General features: G+C 45.3%; 1 protein-coding gene across 3 annotated transcripts in view; it reads right to left on the bottom strand.

Moving 5' to 3' along the window:
* Window positions 1–23,275, bottom strand: part of Ptk2b (protein tyrosine kinase 2 beta) — a 115,926-nt gene that overhangs the window by 22,348 nt on the left and 70,303 nt on the right. For all 3 annotated transcript variants that reach the window (XM_051195482.1, XM_051195484.1, XM_051195483.1), the window contains exons 3-11: window positions 14,920–15,098; window positions 14,365–14,452; window positions 12,523–12,602; window positions 2,944–3,006; window positions 2,707–2,761; window positions 2,145–2,285; window positions 1,832–1,906; window positions 1,223–1,324; window positions 209–326 (exon numbers count right to left, since the gene is read on the bottom strand). In XM_051195482.1, the coding sequence (XP_051051439.1) occupies window positions 209–326; window positions 1,223–1,324; window positions 1,832–1,906; window positions 2,145–2,285; window positions 2,707–2,761; window positions 2,944–3,006; window positions 12,523–12,602; window positions 14,365–14,452; window positions 14,920–15,098 (901 nt within the window). The remainder of the gene's footprint in view (window positions 1–208; window positions 327–1,222; window positions 1,325–1,831; window positions 1,907–2,144; window positions 2,286–2,706; window positions 2,762–2,943; window positions 3,007–12,522; window positions 12,603–14,364; window positions 14,453–14,919; window positions 15,099–23,275) is intronic.

Genomic DNA, 23,275 nt, shown 5'->3' with positions numbered 1-23,275 from the left:
ACAGAACAGTCACAAGTTAGCAAAGGCTCCAATACACCAGGGGCTGCAAATGTAGCTCCTCCAGGAGTTACTTCCAGAAGTTGACCACTTAGAATTGACTCAGTACCTCCTCATACTCCTAAAATCTTTGCTTCCACTTAAGGGCCAATGCCCAATCATCCTTCTACTGTCCACCTCTGAGCTACTCTGTCTCCAAAGAGAAACCTACCTTTCCTGGCATTCATGATGAGAGAGCCTTGATGTTCTCCCTGCAGCCTGCAGTAGCCATCTATGAGGTCAGCCATGTTCTCAGCCTCTGCCAGGGATGAGGTTTTGATGGACAGGGACTGTAGAGAAGAGGTCAGCCACCGGTGAGAAAGCAGAGCCTCTGCTGGAGTCCATCCCACAGGGAGGAAGAAGAGGTTACAGGACCTGGCCCTACCTCTGTGGGATTCCTCCTACACCTTCCCAGAGTATTGTGTGTGTTGCTAGAGATAGCCACCAGGGGGCACACTGGCCATCCCTCCCACTGGCTACCCAGTGCTCTTTGTTTCAAGGCTAGGTCTGGGTCCTGCTTTGGATCTCTGAGCAAACAGCACAATGCCTTGTGTCTTGTGAGTGCTCCGCACATGTGTGGGCAGAAACTAAGATGTGGGAAGTGGGTAGGACTGGGGCCTCAGCACAGGTGAGAAGGGAGAGACAAATGTTTGGTGATCTGAGGTCTCTCATATTTCTAACTACAAAAAAGCCTCAGATCCCTCAGATCTTGGTTTCTAAACCAGTGCTTATTTGCTAAATGTTAGATTTCTGCTATGTGCCTTATTTTCAGCCCCCTCTACCTACTCTAAAGCATTTTCTACTTCTTTCCTGTTAATAAAGAAATAATTTTCATATTTCCTTAAGAACCTCGTTTGCATACTGGATAGAGTTTTAGCTTGTTTTATACTTATTTATTAGGGGGTGGAGAAGACAAGACTCAAAGTAGTCACTGTGTGAACGTGGAGGTCAGAGGACAATTCACACAAGTCATTTCTCTCCTTCCACTACATGGGCTGGGGCCGAGGTGTTGAACTCAGATCACTGGGCTAGGTGGTAGGTGTCTTTATCTTGCCAGTCATGAGTATAGTTTTCTTAACAAGATCTATCAATAGAGAATCCCTCCCTAGCTCATGCTGGATTTGGACAGTCTGGGTTGAATAAATCCGCCCCCTCCCCAGCTCCCAGGTCTCCCGGAGATGCTTACCTGGGGGGCGCCCTCGATGCCCAGCTGCAGAACTGCCTGGCCCTCTTCCAAAGGGAGGCACCGGATGGACTTGATCTGCTTGAACTCAGCCAGGCAGGTAGGCTGTGAAAGAGGCAGGGAGAACTGAAGACCATTCAACCCCAGAATCTGACCGAGGAAACTGATCTAGCTGGTGCTGAGGATGAGGGGTGAGGGAGTGTGGAGAGTCTCTTTTGAGGACGGAGAGAGTAAGGCTGGAAGGTCTGTCCTCGGAAGTTCAAGATGCTCACACGGCAGAAGAAGAAGGGAGGGAGGCCTTGTTGAGATCATATGTCAAGATGGTCAAACTTGAATTGAACCCAGGTTCCCAGGGTGTCCTTATGTACCCCAAGAACAGCAACAGCAGTCTCTCACTCCTCACTCCACTTTGTGCAGCATCGTCATGGCCAGTAATGAACCACCCGACACATACTGCCGTCCCAAGATCCTCTTGACAGCCTTAAAGAGTCTCTGCCCTGAGCTATGGGGAATGGAGGAGGAGAGCTGACGGGAAGATCTAAGAGCGGGCGGGGAAGAGCGAAGGACCTCTGAGCTAGAGCTAGCTGAGCCTGGCTCTTGGGCTTTCTTTACCTTTGTATCTTGACTTGTCAGCTGACGGATGCCTTTTGGGCCAATGACCAGGTCCACAGTAATGTTCCATCCTTGCTGGAATAAAAGGAGAAAGAGGTCTGTTTCCCACGTTGCCCACTCCTATCCAGAAATGCTAAGATAACCTCATTAAGGTAGACTCAGCGCCTCTATCTTAAACCCCACTATACAGCTCACTTACTCCCATCACTCCCCTCTCCCTGTCTACCTCCCCTTTCCCCCCCACATTGGCCCCTGAAGTCCCATCCCAGAAGCCTGGAGGTCAGGCAGGGTGAGGTTAAGAAGAGGCTATTACAATGAGTTCGCAGCGATAGGTCTCTTGGTCGATGTTGGCAAAGCCTGCCAGGGTATTGAAGAACTTCATGACACATTCTTCCTCCCGGAGCGATGCGTACTGCTGGAAGGTCTGCTGGATCATCTTCCGGAATTGCTTAGGCTGGGAGGGGGTTGGGCAGTGCTGAGTCAGTTCAGGTTCCTGCTTTAGGTCTTGTGGAGAGGCTGACCACTGCTGCAACATGGCTCCCAGGGTCCCCATAGTGACAGAAGCTCAGGTGTGTTCCCTAAAGCTCACAAAATTCCCTAAAGTGTCCATGAAAGCTCACCCTAACCCTGGGAGGGAAGGCAGGAGACATGGAATCTCATGATCCAGGTCATGAAATGAATCAAGCCTCCAAGGCAGTCTCGAGCCAGGTGCATCCCATCCTGATTCCTAGGCCTGGAGGGCCCACCATAGGCATCAGCTGTCTTATGTCAGGTAACCTAAGGCTGTGGAGTGTCTTCTCCCACCTCCCTGGCTCTTCTCCGGGGACTGGAGTGGAGAAGGGCTCACTGGACTCCATGGCCCCTGCTTCCCTCACCTTTAAGTTCTCCTGCATCTGCTTTGGGAAAAACAGGTCCAGGCCCACTTCTTTTCTGAAAGAGCGAAAACAGAGGCCACATTTGACACACACTTTTGACCAACCAAAAGGAGGTAAGAAGACTTGCAGACCAGGGAACTGGGCCCTAGGTCTCTGGGCTGGGGAGATGGACAGGTGAACACACAGCAGGACCCTGGGGAAGGGGTGGAGGGGAGCTGTGGCTGACATAGAACTTACTCCAGGAGTTCAAAGTTGGACTTTTTGTCCAATGCGTTGTGAGGCATGTCCTTGAAGAATCTCCTAGGGAGAGAGACAGAGAGATGGCATAGAGAAGAAGGGCTGATAGGTGGAGGGTGAAGCCCTCAGCATAGGGCATCCAGTGTCCATGTGTCGGCCTGCAAGCATCTTTCTCTAGCAGATGGAGGGACCACGGGCGGGGGGAGGGGCAAGATTCCAAGAGCAATAAAACCAGATATTTCTGAAACTGTGAGGAAAGAGGAAGCCCACGGACTTCCTTCCTCAGAGACTCTAGCCTTGTGCTTTGGGGCTCTAGCCTTAGGGTTTCACTGTATAACCAAATGAGAAAATGTTTCTATCAGCATCGTAAAAACAAACAACCCTTGGGCTCAGAGGGTAACGGCACTTGCCACCAAGCCTGAGGACCTGTGTGTGATCCCGGGACACACATGATTGAAGGAGACTGCTGACTTCCATAAGTTGACCTCTTGTATCCTGTCCCTACACATGCATGGGTGCATATAAAATGTCTAAAACAGAATAATCTAGGGCAGCTAGCCCTTATGATTTTAGCCCACGGACATCACTTCCCAATGTGGCTGCATATGTTTGCATTTCCATCTAGATCATTACTGTAGTACACATAAAACTTTAGAATTCACAGAAGAAAATGAAAATAGCTAATAATCCTACTGCCAGATAACATAAACATTTCCTATCTTTAAGTCATATATATATACATATATATATATATATTATGTGTTATGACTATAAAAACAAACAAGGACTAACTATAAACAGTAACTCAGAGTATAATGGTACAAATTATAATAATAGCTTATTTGTAGCAATTGTGGTTTTAATATGAGATGAAATAGACATTGCCCCCAGGTGCCTCTGTGACTAGTAACCAATCATCAGCTATTATAGACATTGTCCTACTCTTGATCTTATATTATAGTCACTCAGGGTCCCTTTAATGCAAATGGCCACAGATAGCTGGAGCTACTTCTGCACTAACACTATAAGCAGTTAGGCCGGACTCAGGGTCCTGAAACAGTGAACCTAGGTAACTAGAACACAGAAACGCTCTAGCTTCACACTATTTATCTAGGATATTTATTTTTAGATTTGTGTCTCTGTGTGTGCTAGCGCATTCATGCACACACATAGCTGCCTGTGAGACCAGATGAGGGTGCCAGATCCCTGGCAACTAGAGTTCCAGGTCTTTGTGAGGGGCTGAGTATGGACAGAGAGCTGAATTTCAGTTTTTTGATAGAACAGTAAGCACTCTTAACTCCTGAGAAGTCTCTCCAGACCCTACAATGTTTGATCCTGGATGGGTTAAAAAATAAATATAAATAAGGCTGTTTAAGAACTAAGGATTTCAAGGAAGTATTTCCAGACTCTAAGAACAACTACATTGAATCACAGGAGAAACACGCCCCTCCCCCTCCCCCAACATCCAACATGGACTACCCCATCCGTAACAGTTTTTAAGATTCAGTAACTTTGAATATACTCTCAAATATACCATAAAGCAATAGAAATGGTTACCTCTTGATGAATATTAGTTTTACTTTTTGATGGGAGATGTCATTCTGTATATGTTTCTCATACTGGTTAATGAATAAAGCACTGTTGGCCAATAGGAATGGAAGATAGGCGGGACTAGGAGATAAGGAGGAAATAGGAAGGAGTAGGGAGGAGTCAGGATGGAGAGCCTGGAGAGAACAGAACCGCCATTCCTCCGCTCTCGGTAAGACCACGTGGAAATACATAGAAATGGGTTAATAATTAAGACAGAGCTAGCCGATTAGAAACTAACACCTGGCCAATAACATTGTCTCTGTGCATTATTTGTGGCTGGCAGCGCGGCGGCGGGACAAGACCAGGCAGCGGGCAGAAAAACCGTACTCGTTACAACTTTTAGAAAACCAAATTCATTGGAAAACTGAATAGAATTGTTTATTGACAAGGCGGTCCCTGGTAAAGTGGATTTCAGGTGAGGAGGATGCTGGGGCAGGGGTGGACACGGACACACACAAACCTGCCAGGCAGACAGAGCTTAACTGAGAAGTTTTATTAGAAAGGGAAGGGAGGGGGATGGGAGGAGAAAAGAGGTAAAGAGGCACAGAGACACAGAGACACAGAGAGGACACAAGAGAAGACAGAGACAGGAAAAGTTCTGTCTGCCCCAGGGGCACAGCAGGAAAGAGAGAGAAAGTGTAAGTGGGCCAGGGTCTTTCTTTTAAAGAGGTCCTTTGCACCTTCATGCAGACTAGTACTCATGGAAGCCTGGGCTGACCAGGGTACTGCCTGTGTGCATTCTGCTGCATAATAACTAAATCCTTACATCAAGAAGGGGCACATTTGACTGAGTATGGTGTGGAGGGGATGATTCATGATTGCCTGAGGAATATAACTGAATTCTCGTTAACAATATTGGACTATACTTCTATCCTACCTTCTTCAAAGCCAAGAGAAAAGGTAGAAAGTCTTAAGCCATATCAAATGAAAGGAAGCCAGGAAATGAAAAAAAGAAATATGATTATACCTGGAATCTTGGTATGCAGCAGGAGTGCCAAAAGTCTGAGGCTAACCTGAACTATGCAGTGTGTTCCAGGTGAGCCTGGGCTACAGAGTGGGTCCCTGGCTCAAAACTAATCTTAAAAAGTCTGTATCTGTATATGTTTAATTTACTAAACAAATTCCTAGGGTAGGGACTTGCATAGGCCTAAGTGTCCTCAAAAGGGGCAACTTGACACTATCCCCCCACAGCCTAAAACACTTGCCTATAGCTGGAGGTGTTTTGGTTGCTCCACACAGTGCTGGCAGCATGCAGAGAAGTGTACTACAGCATAAACGCACGAAGACCTCGGAGTCATTAGAAATTACCCAGCCCTAAATGAGAAGAAAACTTAGGAAATGAGGAGCCACGGCTCTTCCCATCCCCCACTTCCCTCTATTGGGTTTGGATAGAGCAGTGCCTGAGAAGGGGGTGACCTTGGAAATCACAGGATGACAGGGAGGCAGGAGTTTCAACCATGAGCTGTAAGGGGTCTGTCCAGGATTCCTCCACCATCCGCTCAAGGGTCCCTGTGGTTAAGTCCTCCAACATCAATCATGGCAGCTTTAAAAGTTTCCCAAGCTAGTACTACCTTCTTCCCATCACCTTCCTAGAAAACCTCGGAGTAAGCCCTCACTGGAAGTGGGACTGAGTGAGCTACGTGTGTCCTAGGTAACACACACACTGGCTTGCTTCACACAGCTGCATTCTAACGGTACAAATACTGATTGTCAAGGAACCCAATAAGAGAATTTCTTCCCGAGTTACCAAGTGTAGTGGTTTGAATGAGAATGGCCCCCATAGGCTCATCTGTTTGAACCCTTGGTCCCCAGTTGGTGGAATTATTTGGGAAGGATTGAGAGGTGTGGTTTTTGTTGGAGAAAGTGTATCACTGGGGGGCAGGTTTTGAGGTTTCAAAAGACTCTCCACATTTCCAGTGTTCTCTCTGCCTTGTGATCGTGGATCGAAATGTGAGATATCAGCTGTTCTTCCATTCTGCCATCATGGATTTGACTGTAAGTCCTCTGAAACTGTAAGCCCAAATTAAATGCTTTCCTTTACAAGTTGCCTTGATCATGGTGTTTCATCACAAAATAAAAAGCAAGCAAACAAAACCCCTAAATCCAACGAAGTTGGTACCAGGAGTGGAATGGTGTTATGACAGGCCTTACTATGCTGTGTTTTGGAGGAACATGGAAAACTTTAAGACTTCGAACTAGGAAAGTGGTTGAATGCTTTAACTGAAGCCATCCTGTAGGAGCTTGGAAGACAAGAGTGCTGTGAGCAATGTGGACTGTTTCATGGGAGAACAATATTGGTGATGTGGCTAGAGGCCATTCTTGTGATATTTTAACAATAAATAAGACTGCTTTTTTCCCTTGTCCTAGGAATCTGACTGGGGTTACATTAAAATGTATTGCATTAATTTCCTTAGTAGAGGAGATTTCAAGACAGCCTAATATTGACTCCATCACACAGTTATTAGTAAGCATTCTCATGCGGGTCTACAGTGAAAAGGAGCAAGCAAGGCAAAAGAAAAGCACACAACACACCGTTTAAAGAGAAAAAGAGGGCTAGGAAATATAATGTTGGAGCCAAGGCTTGTACTGAAAGAGATAAGGAGAGGCCTGGCATGAAATAGAATAATGAGAGGATGCTGTCCAACAAGGCCCCACATGGTCCTGGCTTCAGGGTCATGAAGGATACATGAGTAAAGGGGCTGTGGAGTCTTCCTTCATGGCTAAGGAAAGCAAACTTAAGTCAGGTGTGTAGCGTAGGAGTCCTTCAAGGAGGCACTGAGAGGCCACTGCATGAAGCTATAAAAGTAAAGCCTGGATTGCTCTGGAGATCCCAACATGCTGGAGATTTAAGAGCCATGAGAATCTGTCAGGGAGAGCGGCATGCAGGGAGTGGAAACGGCCCAAGAGAGAAGTGTGTCCATAGTCAGCAAATCCCTACGGAGGGATAGAGCCATCTAAGCCCTCTGATGGACACGGAGTGACAAGATTGACACTTGTCCTGCTAGCTTTCAGTCTTGCTTTGGTCTAATATTTTTCCACTTTGCCCTTTTGGAATGGCAATGTAAATTCAGTTCCATTATATGTTAGATACATGTAATTTGCTTTTTTATTTTCTATGTGGTTACAATTAAGAGATTGCCTTGAGTCTGAGAAGACTCTGGACTTTTAATCTGTGTTGAGGCTGTGACAGATTATGGGGACTTTCGAAGTTGGACTGGATGCATTTTGCATTGTGATAATGACCATATGCCTATGGGGATCAGAGAGAGGAATGTGGGTTTTTGTTTGTTTGTTTGTTTTTTGAATGAGAACAATCCCTATGAGCTCATATGTTTGAATACTTGGTCTCTAGTTGGTGGAACTGTCTGAAAAGGATTAGGAGGTGGCTTTGTTGGATGAGGTATGCCACTAGGGTGGGGTTTGAGATTGCAAAAGATTCCAAAAAACTAAGACACCAGTCATTGAAGTTTTTATTTCCCAGTGTATACAGAACCAACCTAAAGTCAAAGGTCTGGCAGTTGTCACAGTCTAGCTTGTGGGAAGATGCATGAGCCAAGGGAAGAGGACAGAAAAGCCTTCAAGATGGAGAGACTCTTGGCCCATCAGGGAGAGAGGATGATCATTTCCTTAAATAGATGTTTCCTAGGCATGCTTTAAAATTCGCTCTGCAGATAAAACTATGCAGGAGCATCAACTTACACAGTTTAAACAAGTTGCGCAAATATGGAAGCAGTTACCCTCCCCACCCCGACCACCTTGTAATGTTAAAGTGTGAGATAAGAAATGAGCTCTGTGCTCTGCTGCACATGTGGTGACTGGTGCTATTAAAATTTAATATTTCAAAAGCAACAGGAAAGGACTTGGGACATTCTTACTAAAGAGATCATATATGTGCATGAATGCGTATAATCGCTGTGTATCAATCAAAAGCAAAACTTAAAAAGGAGGATTTCCTCAGGCTGAAGAGGGGAATGAACAAGTAGGCCAGTCAGAGGGAATGAATCCTATGAGGAGACTGTCTTCCCAGAACAGGTGAGTGCGGTCCCTTAAGGTCACTTGGGGTATACAGCCCTTGTGGGATGAATGAATGAATGAATGAATGAATGAATGAATGAATGAATGGCATTTGGGATCTGTAATGAAAAGAAATACGCATTCCAAATACCTAACAGTGTTTTAAAAGGGTTTTGAGCTAGGTGTGGTTGTGCACTGCACCCATTATCCCAGCACTTTGGAGTTAGAGGGAGGAGAACCAGGAACTCAGGGTTATCCCCAGACACATAGTGAGTTTGAAGCTGACTTGAGCTACATGAGACCCTGTGTCAAAAATGAAATATTGCTAAGCACATGGATAACACATTTTGAAATGAAACCCAGAACCAGCGGCATCTTTAGAGTGTTTCAGGAAGTAGTGAATAGGATAGTATTGAATCAGGAAAATGGAGTTCAGATATCCCAGTCTCCTGATGTGCAGTTTTCATAGCTCACTCCTTCCATCCCTGATGACCCCTTTCTCCCGTGCCCTGCAAACTAGTCTAGGAATCATCATTGACAGAAGTGTCTAATAACCTGACTGTGCTTCAATTCTTGTGTTTTCGATGTTTGGAGCCATCACCATCATTCAGAGGTCCTGGAGGGCAGAGACCCTTCTCTCCCCAGGGACTCTGTGATGAGATCCTTCTATCTGGGTGGCTGCCAAGGAAAACTCATCACTGAGTGAAGCTGCACCTACTTTGGAGAACTAGCCTCTAGTACTGGCTGGTTCTCCCCAGGCTGCAATTCTGAGAAACAAACACTAGATGGCAGTTGTCTATGGGCAGGTGCAGACTCATGAACCATCTACCCTCAATCCCTAGGACTAAAGAAAATACAGACATGCTAAATCCACTTGTTAACTTGTTATCCACATTTATAGGTTAACCATGAGGTCAAATCCCTTCTGAATCAAAGCAAGATGAGTATTCTTTCTTTAATCCTAATCATGACCTGTCAAAAGTCACTACCTAACAAATCCTGGGTGACACATTCACTGATTCTTTGGTTCAGAAAATTCTGTTGTTATGCTGGTTATGGGGAATTATTCCCAGTTGCCTCAGGTCAAAGAAGATAAGTGATTTGGTCTTTCTGACTAATTTATAGCAGATGGTCCATAGACTTCATATTTTAATTTGTAGTACACTAAGGGATATATTTGACATCTATAAAGTCTCCTCTAGAAATAATAAATGTCAATTAGCTGTCATTTCAACTATGTGGCAGTCTGAGAAGGTCAATGCCATGATAACAATAAAAAAGATGACCAGTGGCTAGGAAGGGAGAGACAATCAGATGTTCAAAGCAATGGAAATTCTGCATGGCATTTCAAGAGTGGGCACATGCCTTTGTCCACACTCACAGACTGTGTGACACTGAGGTGAACCTTGGGTGATACTGGTGCATCTGTGGGTATTCATCAATGGTAGGAATCACACACAATAGAGGGATACCCACAATAGAGAAAGCTGTGTATATGAAGGGCCAGGATCTGTGGGAATTCCCTGTGCCCTCTGCTCACTTTTGCTGTGGACCTAAAACTTCTCTAAATAACAAGAAAGATGAATAAATCAGAGCTGAGAGGTCTGTTGCAGTGCTAGAGCACTTGCCTGGCAATCATAAAATCCTGCACCACAAATATAATGGAGAATAATAAGAAAAGGCTCTAGCCTGCACACTTGGCACAGAGCCAGGCAGGCTACCTGCTCTCCCTGCACCGTTCTCTTCCGTTCTGGTGTTTGCCAGGGCCTGTGACCTCCTCCTGGCCCCTCTTCCTCTCTTTGGAGTTCTCCATATCCCAGACCCCTTATACATTCAATGAGTAAACAACTAATTCTAGAACACATATGATATTTTTTCTGATGATGTCATTTATCTGTAGTCACATTGTGCAACTTTTGATCTTGGTAGAATGAGACACTAGTGCCCATGATTTTCAGCAAATCACCACAGTTCTAGAAGGTTTTGCCTCATGGTATGATTTTCAGAAATGTGTCCTACTCTTGGTGAGAAATGGTGGTAATCTGATTTTAAAGATCCACTCACCACATCACCATGTAACCCTTGTATTCTAGCTTTCCATTTGAAAAATCACTGGGCTGGAAGCCTATTAGGTTTTCATAGATATTTTCCACATCCTCCCCCCCCCCCCGAACATCCTTGACCCCCAGAGTCATAGCCTGGCTCTTTCTGAGGTGTAGGACACATGTGGCAGGATGTTGGATCAAGAATCACATATGGGTTTGGGAACAACTCTAAGGCAACTAGGGAACAGACTCCAGAACACTGTGTACTCTTGATGAGACTGTCAGAGGCCAGATCAGATACCATGCTTGGCTTGGGCTATAACCAACACCAGTTGAAGATGGTTGGAAAGTGTAAGAATATGAAGTCATTTGCCAGCAAATTACTGGAGTCTCAAAATGACACCACAATCTAGGACGAGTCTCACAAAAACAAAGTTCAGTAGAACTGCTTTTCTGAATTGTCTCATTTCTGAGAGGAATCCTGTAGTATGTGGTGTAGGCACCTGGGCTCCAGCAGACCCAGAAGACAGGCAGCGTCACATGCAACAAACTTCATGACATCCCTTGTGCACCAGCTCTGAGCACCTAAGATGACAGACCCTTATGGTGATGCATGTGGGTCCTTGCTTGTTGGGAACCAACTGCCACTACTTGTATGGCTATAAGAAGTTCTTAACATGCAGCCAACTCAGCTACACAAATAAATGTGGAACCTTCACCTGATGTCTGCACAGTCCCTCCCAGGGAGCCCATCAACTTCTCTACAAGGCCCCAGTCCCATGGAAATGGCAGGAGAGTTCTATCCTCAGTCAACTTAGAAGTCATGGGTAAAGTCAGAATCCCCTCAGAATGACACATTGGGCCTACTGGAAGTAACACTTGGTCAGGGTTTCCCTGGCTACAGTCCTGAAGATCTTCCAGCAATTCCAGTGAGGCTAACTGCATCTAAACCACCCTCAAAGCTGACCAAATCAAACTGCTGGGTCAAGGGTAGAATGCCAGTGTATCTACCTCCAAGGTAGTCACAATGTGCAGTTAGATGTTGAAGCTGCTTTTACACAGATGAGGGTGCAGAGAAAGGGGGGTGTGTGGCCTTGGTCAAGACCAGGCTAAGAGCACATGTTCAGCCATAGGATCCTCTTCTTCTCCAAATGGCAATGAGACCCAACAGCTAAGAGTTAAAGCCTGACTTCTTAGACTGTCCCTCTGTCTCACTCTAATGATGTCATTTTAATGATATCACCAGTCTGTCATCATAATGATCATTGCTTCCACTATCTCATACCCTGTGGTTCTCCAACCAATGATTTCGTATTCACTAATCCCTGGTTCTGGAAATGCCCCAGCCCCCCACCCCACCCCAACGCTACCCATTACCTTTCACTTCCTTCTATGAACAGTTCAACTTTCTTCTTCCTGGTTAACATCTCCTAGTAGAAGACTGTTTGGGACATACTCATTCTGTCTCCAGTTATAATTAACTATGCACACATGCCACCTCCATACACTGTGAACTGGAAGTCATGGTTGGATGGTATGTTAACACATGTACAGATTGAGTACCTCCATCTTGGAGCTTGGGATGCAGCAATGGGTAGCCCAGGTTGAGATTCCTATCTTTGGGAGGTTTCCTACACCCAGGCTACAGTCCCAGAAGCTCTCCTGAATCACTGAGTGACAGAGGCAGTGATGGGCAGGTGGCAGAGGTAAGGGCAGGGAGAGGCCAAGCTGGGGAAGGAGACCAGACAGAGCGGAAGTTGCCCTTCTCCCTTGCCTATCATGAAGACTAGACGGCGAGACCTTCAGGCTGATAGCCTCTTCTGCTCTTCCTGTCTCTCATATACCCACTTTCACTTCCTAGAGGAGGGACATGCCAACAAATCCAAAGCCAGCACTGTGTTCTCCCTGAAGAGGGCTCACAATTACCTACCTGAGCTCCAGACAGCCCAGCTGCAGAGCCATGCCTTCACTGACCTTGCTGGCATAGCGTTGCATATAGTCATTCCGGAGCTGGTGGGAGAAAGGCCAAGGGTCAGACACATGCCCTCGTTTTTCCTTCCCAGAACACAAGCCCTTAGGAGGTAAACACACAGATGCCTCCTGGGCTATGTCTCTCATGTGTATGTTGGTGTTTTGAATGAGAATGGCCCCCATAGGCTTATACATTTGAATGCTTGGGCTCCAGTTGTAAGAACTGTTTGGGAAGGATGAGGAGGTGTGGCCTTATTGGAGGAGGTGTGTCATTGAATGTAGGCTTTGATGTTTCTAATGTCCAGTTCATTCTAGTGTATCTCCCCATCTCTGCCTCTTACCTGCAGATAAGGATGCAAGGTATTAGCTACTGCCAGCACCATGTCTGCCTGCTTGCTGCCACACCCTCCACTATAATAATCTTGGTCTCATCTTCTAAAACTAAGAGACTAGTAAACTCCTCTATACCTTGCCTTGGTCATGATACCTCTTTGCATCAAAAGAAAAGCAACAAAGACAGTTTCCCAATATGGACTAGTGCCTCCATACCCCTCTCCCATTGTGGAGATAACAAAACTTATTTGGTTTTTGAGACAGGGTCTTTTTATGTAACCTTGCTGTCCTGGAGCTCACTGTGTAGACCAAGCTGGCCCAGAACTCATAGAGATTTGTCTGCCTCTGTCTCCCAAATACTGGGATTAAAGGCACATGCTGCCACGCTGACTCTCATTAAGTTGATCAAGCTGGACTTAAGAAACTCCCATAACCCAACAGGACCTTGAACTTGCAATCCTCCTGCTTCAGCATCCAGAGTAACTGAGATTACAGGCCTGAACCACATAGAGAGACCCTGTCTCAAAAACCAAATAAAATAAAAATGAGACGCTGGAGAGGGGAAAAAAAAATAGCTGAGGATTCAGCTCAGTGGAAGAACATTTGCCTCGCAAGTGTGATGTCCTAGGTACAGCCCTTAGTATTGTAAGAAAAATAAGAGGGGGTTATAGTAAGCAAGAGAGATAAGGAAAGGAAGGAGGGAGGAAGGGAGGAAAGAAGGAAAGAAAATTTGGAGGAGGAGTTGGTAAATTATTTAAGCTCATGTTGCTTATAGAGTGGTCATAGATACCACTCAGAGTTCGAGAAACATCTGGCTTGATATCTGGTGAACAAGAGGAAAGGTGCAGGCTAAGGGAGCTGGTGGTGGCTGCTCCCTTTCCACTGCTTCTGAGTTTCCCCTGTGCAGGTGCTGTGTCGGGCATTTTTTTTTTTTAGTCCCACAGTATGTGAGAGAGGCTCAGGCAGCCCAAGAGAGGCGTCCATCACACTTTGAAAAGTTTTGTGAAGTAGTGGGTGCTGTGCGGTAGCTTAAAAGAGGACACAACAGGAACATTTACACAATGAGAATTGGTAGGAGCTATAAAGCACGACTGGATTATCCTCAGGCCAATGCACTAGCATCTTGCCATGGACATCACTTGGTCCTCACGGCAGTCCTCTAAAGTAGATGTCATTGTTATTATTCCAGACTTAAAGAGAAGAGAACAGATTCTTGCATGTGAAGTCTCTGAGACTACCAGGGTGCTCAGTGAAAGAAGTAGGTTGGAAAGCACACCTCAGTGCCTGAGCACTAAGATGCTTTTCCCACATCACTAGCCACACAGAAGCTCATAAGGAGCTGGGAGCATAATAAACATCTTCGGGGTGGGGAGCTTTCTGCAAGGCTGAGCCTCATCTTTCCATTTCCCCCAAAGAGAATGGGTGCAACAGCATTTAACGTGCTATGATACACCGGGATGCCTTTCACCTGTTGGTAAAAGTACAGCAGTGTGGTCCTGTCTTCCTTCAGGCTCTCCATGAAGTCTTCTGGCAAGTAGCGGATTTGAAGGTCATACCTGTAATAAGACAGACTCTGGTAGACACAGGGAAGCTGGATTCCCAAGAATCCTTTAGCATGCAAGGGCTTTCCATGAGGCCTCTGCCCGTGGCTCCAGAGCAGTTTCTTTTGACTGGGGAGAGAACCATGTGTGCGGGGGTAGCCAGCTGGCACTGGGGCTCAAAGCTAGCTAGCCCTGACTATCATCTCTTCTCCCCAGTGTATACTAGCTTTCTTTAGTTCAAAGACCAGTCCTTGACCTGGGTTCTCCTCCCTTCTTACCCTCTGCTCCCCTTTGCTACAGTAGCAACAGTATCTTATCTGGGGCTGTGCCTAGGTACTGTCCTGGGATGAGAATACACTATGAATCTGGGATAGATTTTGAAAATACTTTCATCAGGACACTGGGGGAAGACTAAGTCTGGAAAGCCACTTTAATCGTCTAGAAAATTCTGGGAATGCTCGAAGGGAGGCTGCCATTCTTACCTCCACTCGGCTTCCACGTGTAGACACTCATACTTGTCCTGCACCTCGCCCACCGTCATCTGTGGGTGCAGCCAGTGGATCTCATCTGACTTCATGTGCTTTAGCCTCAGCCCATAGCATTCAGCCAGCTGGATGTTGGGCCCTATTCGCCCACTCAGCAGGATGGAGGTGATGATCTCCTAGGGAAGAGATGAGAGGGCTAAGATTCAGGGGTACCTCCTGCAGGGCTCTCACAGACTCCCCAAGCACACCCCGTAACCTTGTGTGGCAATCTGTCCTGGATATTATTTATTGCAGATTCTCTAACAGTTAGTGCAAGCCCTGGTACACACTGTGTTCTGGCCGATGAATGAACAATTTGGCAAAATGAGACAGACATAGAAGAAGTGGGAGGAGGTAGCAGAAGTGAGGACAAGATGCAGAGGCTGAGAGCACAGATCAAAACAATGAACAGCAGCTGAGCATGTGCCCTGTGAAAAGCCCCTTCTGGGTGGTTTCCAGTCTAGGCAGCAGGATGCAGTACAAGACCAGGCTCTGCTAGGTCTTTTCTATGCGTGACTTCGCAGAGTCCGCATGACAAGCGGAAGCCAGAGTGTGTCAGCTCTGCATTAGAGCTGGTAAAGAAACTGATGCCGGGGTTAAGCTGGTCCTGTGAGCCCTGGACCTCTGAACTCAAGTGTTCTGTCTTGCCAAGCTGACTTAGAGCATGGCAGAGCTGGAGGGGACAGAAGAATGAGACAGACTTTAACGAATTGAGTGGCACATCCCACACACAAAAACACGGTCTCAGGAAAGCTGACAGGAAGGCACTAGCCTTCTTGTTCTGTTTTCTTTTCTTTTTTGTGGGGGGGGCTTCTTTTTGTTCCTTTACCCACAGTTCCAGCAGGTCCCCTGCCCACAGCCCAGTGCCAGCTCTTTCTGGCCCAGACAGAGAACATGAAGGTCAGTTGCAAGGTGGCCTGACTAGCCCACTTAGCTGTTGGTGCTCACATCTCACAGGGGTCCACATCCAGTGAGTGAGCTGAACCCACTTCTGACAGAGCAGAGTTCCCTGGATGTAGATTTAAAACATCATAGACACTGAGAGTATGAAATGCAAGGTTACCCAGTCTACCCCAGGCTACCCTGGTCTATCCCAGCCTACCCAGGCCTACCCCAGCCTACCCTAGCCTATACCAGCCTACACCAGCCTACACCAGCCTACACCAGCCTCACCAACCCACTCCAGCCTGGAGGCTATAGTCTGGTCAGAAAGAAGAGAGACACTTCATTGTTTAGACTGTACGTATTTTTAAACATGCCTCCCAAGAAGTTGTCTAATTTAGTGGGCAAAGTGCAATTAACTTCTTTATTGAAATTAGAAGAAAACATGTTTCTTTTTGTCTCCACTAGGAAAATGTCAAAACTAATATTTAACTAACGTTGGTTTAAAAGAATGTTCAGTTTATGTATTAGCTTGGACACCCGGGTGACTCGGTCTAGCTGCCTCCTTCCAATTCTCTTTCCTAGTGAGTATATAATGTCTATCAGAGAAGCTCACTACTGGCCTGTGAGATGCATGGGAGCAGGGAGACCTGAGGAGCAGAGCACACGCCAGCAATCTACCGCTAGCCCCACGTGTGAGAGCTGAGGCTGGAGGTGAACGATGCAATCTATAGTGGCTCCAGAGAGTGGGGCATGGATGAGAAGGTCAGATCAAAGTCATGAAGCAGTCTGTCATTATCCTCACTGACTTCTGTTACTGATCTTCTGCTCATCTCTGCCCATATGGTCACCCAGTTATTTTACCCAGAATGCCTCATGTTGCCACTGAGTCCCATTGCAGTCCCCACCTCTGGTACTGAAATGTAGAAGCTTCCCTTTACCAAACAGAAATCTATTAAGCTAGCACCTCATTTTGTAATAGCCTGGAACCCTGTGCTATGCAGAACTGAATCTCAAAGATATGCAAAGTAAGTTCAGGAGTATAAGAGCTCTCCTTGCACACGCAGCCCAGCTTCAGCAATGGCCAGATGTTGCCCCTTTCTTCCCAAGCATGATCCACTATTGTTCTTTTCCCACAGTTCTCCTTTAAGGTGATATGTATGTACCTAATACAGACATACATACCCTTAAAATGTATAACTTTACCCATTCAATACTGACATATAAAAACACTCATGTGACTCACATGCCAATTAAGGCACATGCTTCCACATCTTTAGACAATCCTCTGGGTCACTTCAGTTATGGCTAACTCCCACATCAAACACCCATCCCCTCCCCTAGTTTCAGTGAATTTTGCCTATCCTATTATTTCATATAAATGGAATTATTTAATGTGTGTATTTTTCTGTCTAACTTCTTTCTCTTGGCATAATGTCTAAGATTTGCCTACATTGTTTATCTATCAGTACATAGTTTCTTTTAATTTTTACTGATTTATTTTTGGAGACAAGATATTATATAGCCCAGGATGATAATGACCTAGCAACCTGCCTGCCTCAGCTCCCTAAGTGCTAGGATTATGGGTATACATCATCACACCCTGGCAATATTTCTTTCTCTTTTGTTTTGTTAAGGAAACTAACCTAGGGCCTTGTATATGGCAGGCAAGAGCTCTGTCACTGACTTATGTCCCCAGATTCATTGTTCCTGTATGGAGATGAGTGGTTGTCTTCCATATCAACAGTTTATTTTATGTGAACATTGTTTATTTAGCCCACTGCTTCTAGAAACCTAAGGGATTTCAGTATTATTTTTATTATTGTGAAAATTTAAAAGTTAATGTAAAGTGTTTATGTATAAATGGTGCACTGCTATTTGGTTTTAATTAACCCATAAGAGTAGAATTACTTGCAAGGGCTTGAGGCTTTGTAAGACATTGCCAGGGACAGAGAAAGCCCAAAGACTAAGAGAGAATATTGAAGACAGATTTGAACAGTTGGTTCTCTCCATCTCTTTTCCTTCATTTTTAAATTAGTTCTTTGGAGTTTTGTCCACACAGGCCTCCAGATTCACATGGTTTCATCTAGAACAAGAACAAAGCACCAGTACCTGAGTGAAGTGGGAGTGAAGTGGCTTATTGCAATGAGCTAAAACTCTTTGGAACATTGCTTGGCTCAAGGTTAATGCTTTTTTTTTTTTTTTTTAGCATTATTTTGAGGAAGTAATCTCTTACAGGGTATGGTTTAAACTAGATTATAAAAAACAAAACAAAACAAAAACAGAAACAAAAGCCTGTTTTATCCTTCTATTTTTTTTGCCTCCCCCTTGCCCCTTTCCTTCTCTGGTAAGTGTGGGTGGGGCCAAGGGTTAGACCTGAAGTCAGGGGAGTTGGCCCCAGCAGGCACCCAGGGACAGAGAGAACTCAATGACAGTGGGATCGATTACTTACAGGGGAGCTGAGCAAAGGGAGAGATGTATTGAAAATAATAGGAAAGTGTTGAAACTATGGGGAAGAGAACACTAGGGAGGACCATGTAATAAGGGATTCTTTTGAAATGGTGGGCTGGGTGAGTTAGAATGGGGGGGGGGTTGTCCTTTGAGTTGCCTTTACCAAAAGGGCTCAGTGAGTAATGCACGTCACAGTGATTCTAAAACCAAGCCTAAGTTTTCGTTTCCAAGTACCATTCTTTAGGGACATGGCCTGGAGAAATGAATTTGATGCTCACAACTGCATAGAAAGAGCATCAATACAGTATCACACAAACTAGGATATGACCGTGCACTTCAGAAACAGGACCCTAGCTGGTTCTGACTGAATGCCTTCTCCCTAAGGACTAGCTTTCATGGTACCAGCAGGCAGTATGCAAGCTTTCAAAGCAGGAAAGCAACCAATAATCCTATTAAATCAATGCCTATGAACCACAACCACAACCAGCACGGCTCTCTAACCTTTGGGGTGCACACAAACGTTGGTGGGAACCAACAGCTCTCTAATTGGACCTAAGGTCCGTTCAATAAGAGGAAAATCACACCGGATACTAGAAATCTAGTCAGCAACCTGAGGCTAACAAAGCCATGGGTCTTGGAGGAGAATCCATAATGAACACTTTACTAAACCAGTATAAACCTGATTGCATTCTAAACACATAAACCTGTACCCACAGGTAAGTGTAGCCCTCACCCCTCGTCAAGAAAACTCCTCTTTGCAACAAATGGAGACCACTACAGAAGACTACAACCAATCAGAATGGAGAGTTGTAGAGCCCAGTCCCTCCTGATAGGCTTACAACACACATCCTATGCCCATGGCTCAGGGATCCTTGTGTAAGAAGGGGCAAAAAGACTGTGAGAGTGACAGGAACACAAGTTCGCTGTGAGATTGTGTCTTACCGCAAATCATACTTTTTGTGATAATTACATCACTTGCCTGTTTCCTTTCCCCTCCTCCTAAACCCATCTACGGGAAGGTGTAACACTATGGTTTCAGGGGGCGCACAGCCCTCAGCCAAGGAAAGGCATGTGAGTACAGACTGGAGGGGCCTTGTTTCTGTGCTACCTCCAGCCCCACCTCCCTTGTGCTCCCCACATGCAAACAGCAGTGTTGGTGCCGGACCCCCAGCTCATCATCTGCCATTAATGAGTCAATATTTCTTTCTCTATCAATAAGGCATTCCTTAAAAGTGACAGTACATGATGTTTCCCTACTCACTCGGTGCCATATGGAACCTGAGTTTTTAATAAGTGCTGGCTCTTTAGATAAGCCCAGGGTTCCTTTTGCTCCAGGAAGACCTTGCCTTCTTCCCATACCAGGGCTTCCAGGTGCTGAAGGGTAGGCTTTCTAGCTGCCTTTGGTTGCAGCCTAGATTCTAGAAGACTTCTGGTACTTTCTTGCAAACATCTGTATTCCTAGAGTTTTCCTTCCTTCTTGGTTCACGTTGATTTATTCAAATTATAAACTAGTTTGAAGACCCCACCCAGATGGCCTTTCCTTTCTTCTCTGTTCTCTGACTTTTCCACTTGCAGGTGGGAAACAAAGAAGGAATGTGTCTGGATAGCTCGTCCCCACACCCCAGAGCCTGTACAGTCATGCATCATATGAGGAGACATCATCAGTGATGTGATAGCTGTCAAAGCTTCTGTGTATCTTCTTTCTAATGCTTGTGTGGGTGTCTTGCATGCAAGTGTATATGCATGTCCACATGGGTATAGAACCAGAGGTTGATGCCAAGTATCTTCCAAAACCACTCTCCACCTCACGTGGAGAGGCAGGGTCTCTCACTTGAACCCAGAACACTCTGATTTTGCTAGTCTATCTAGCTAGCTTGCTCTGGGGATGCTGTATCTGTGCCTCCAGAGCTAGGGAATCACAGGTGGGCTATCATAGTCATCAGCTTTTTTGAAGATGCTGGGAATCTGAGCTCTAGTCCTCATGCCTGTGTGGCAAGCATTTGGCCTACTGACTCATCTCCCCATTCCCTTTACACAATTTTGGATTGCAGAATGGCACAACCCCCCACCACCACATGCACACACTATTAAACAATCCCACAAAGAAGATCACCCAAGTAACAGGCCTTTCGCTTTTACTCTCCTTCCCAGTACCTTCACATTCTAGAATATTCTTAGCAACCTCTCCGTTTTCACTATGTCCTCAGGCTCAATTAGTTTAATAAATACCCAAAGTTCTCTTGTTTCTTTAAGCTTTTTCATATTGTGGCCAGGTTATTAAGAAACAAAACATAACAATGTGACATCTGGAGCCTTCCCATCATCCTCCACCAAGATAGCCTGATCCTCACTATCCTCTACCAAGACGACTTGATCCCCACCATCCTTCACAAAGATAGCCTGGTCCTCACCATCCTACACCAAGATAGCCTAGTCCTCATCATCCTCTACCAAGATAACTTGATTTCCACCATCCTCCACAAAGACAGCCTGGTCCTCACCATCCTACACCAAGATAGCTTGGTCCCAACTTCTCCTTTGGTTCAGTTCCATGTTCTTCCCTCCCTGCTGTGGTTTAGGAGACTCAAGCTCAATACAGCAGTGTCCTCCTTTTCTCTTTTATTCTACATGGAGATGGAAGACAGAACTCACGGGGAAAAAAAGAGAGAATTAAAAGGCTGAGACAGTAACAAGAGTCTTATCTTTAATTGACCTTGAGCATAAGGGTTGTCTTCAAAAGTAAAAATACTCTGTTAAATATAGACCTGTTCTATTCAAATTCTGATTTGTTAATATGCCACAAGGAAGAGCTCTTAATGCTAGCATGAGCTTCAAGAGGAAGAAAGAACAAGCAGACAGCAAAGTACCGGGCAGCTTAATATATTTCTCTAAAAAAATGTTCCCCCTACTATGATATTGTTTAAAATAATGACTTTATAACTCATTGTGAAGGTGGCTTGGAAGATGGGTCACATTAATTGCTTCAGAATGAAGGAGTGAAGAGTATTCTAGGATGGACCTAGAATACTCACATTTGCTATAATGCTTAATAATCTGTATCAGTGAGTGTCAATAGGGTGCTGTTGACATTTGGGGCAAGTGCAGGCTAGTTTTATGTCAACTTGACACAAGCTAGAGTCACCAGAAAGTCAAGACTTTAAATTGAAAGACTATCCTCCATGAGATTGGTCTGTAGGCAAGCCTGTAGGGCATGGTTAAACTAGTGATTGATGTGGGAGGGCCCAGCCCATGGTGGGTGATGCAATTCCTGGGCTACTGGCCCTGTATTCTATAAGAAAGCAGGCTGAGTAAGCCAGTGAGCAGCACCACCCCCCATGGCCTCTGCATCAGCTTCTGCTTCCAGGTTCCCACCCTGTTTGAGTTCTTGACCTGACTCCCTTCGGTGGTAGACTATGATGTGGAAGTATAAGCCAAATAAACCCTTTTCGTCTCAACTTGCTTTTGCTCATGGTGTTCCATAATAGCAATAGTAACCCTAATTGGAACAGTGCAAAAGGATCCTTTGTTGTATGTGGCTGTTTAGCACCCATGGCACATCCCCACTGAAATTCAAGTTTCATGCCCCAGTCATGGTGACAATGATACAGTAGAATTTTAACTAGTTTCTAGAAAAAATGTTCAAGAGATGATGATGATTTTTGAGTCTTTGCCCAACATCTGGACACCCTGTGGAGATAGAAAGCAGGCAACTGACCAGGAGAGCATTATGGATGAATGTAAACCACGTTGAAAATTTGGGTACCACTGAAGTCAGCATCACAAGCCAGGGGATGGGATGAGGTTATCCAAAAAATGACAAGGTTACTCTGGAGGAATGGCTCAATGGTTAAGAGTGTTTCCTGCTCTCCCACAGGAACCTAACTCTAGTTCCAAGCACTCATGTCTGGTAACTCATATCCACCTGTAACTCCAGCTCCAGGAGGGATTCAGTGGTTTCTTCTGGCTTCTGCAGGTACCCACACATACACCCAGCATACATTCACACTGATGAAAACACACACACATAAATAAAAATAAATCTTTTGAAAAGTGACAGGGTACCATGTATTCTTATAGTCTCCCAGGAAACCTCATGTCAGGGCACACAGCCCACAGGCTCCCTGACAACTAAGGTCCATAGCAGTGAGGGAAAATGAAGGACTTATATCATCTGGGCTCAATTCCCTGACCACAGCTGGGTGTCAAGGTAACATGTATATGAAACATGCTTACATTCATCTCTGCACACCCGTGTGCTTTCACTGCACATGACTGAATATGTTGTCAGTGATTCAAGCAGATGGCTAGTAGGAAATTAAATGTTCCAGGAAGACTTGGCCATGTTCTCATGCTTAGATCACATTTTTAAAAAGGGTCTTAAGTTAAACAACTCAGTTAACAGTCATTCTGGACTCTCTGTGTGTCTCTTAATCACGGGTGTCTTTATAAAAGCTAGGGAAGAGAGGGCAATATGAATAAGGTAGATGGGGAGATGCTACCAATGCCCAGGAATACCAGAAGTCATCAGATGCTGGAAGAGGTGGGGGAGGGAAGAGGACATGAGGCTCTGATGCCTGCACTTGGGACTTTAGAGCTATAAGAGAACCATTTCTGCTGTTTTAATCATCGGTCTCTAGCAATCTGTTAAAGCAGGGTTAGGAAACAAAGACAATAGCCGTATAAGTTCTGAGTCCTTGATGCCTGCAACAGATAATTTTCAAATAGTGATTGCAGAGCTAAATACTAGAGTTAGCATAACTTAGCACTCTGAAAGCATTCCTCCCAAGGTGATAAAAACTCTTAAGGAGGACATTCAACCATGAAGCCATCAGGTCAAAAATAGAACAGCACAGACACCTGACTCCTCATTTGCAGACATCATGAGTCTATGCACATGGATGGGCTTGAACTGAAGTCTCTACCCATTAGGCATCCCGTCTTCTTTGTCTCCCTGCAGTGAGGGGCTGCATGTGTGAAGGGT

Source organism: Phodopus roborovskii, unplaced genomic scaffold, assembly GCF_943737965.1.
Source record: "Phodopus roborovskii unplaced genomic scaffold, PHOROB, whole genome shotgun sequence".
Classification (NCBI taxonomy): Eukaryota; Metazoa; Chordata; class Mammalia; order Rodentia; family Cricetidae; genus Phodopus; species Phodopus roborovskii.
This window is presented reverse-complemented; position numbering and strand designations above follow the sequence as displayed.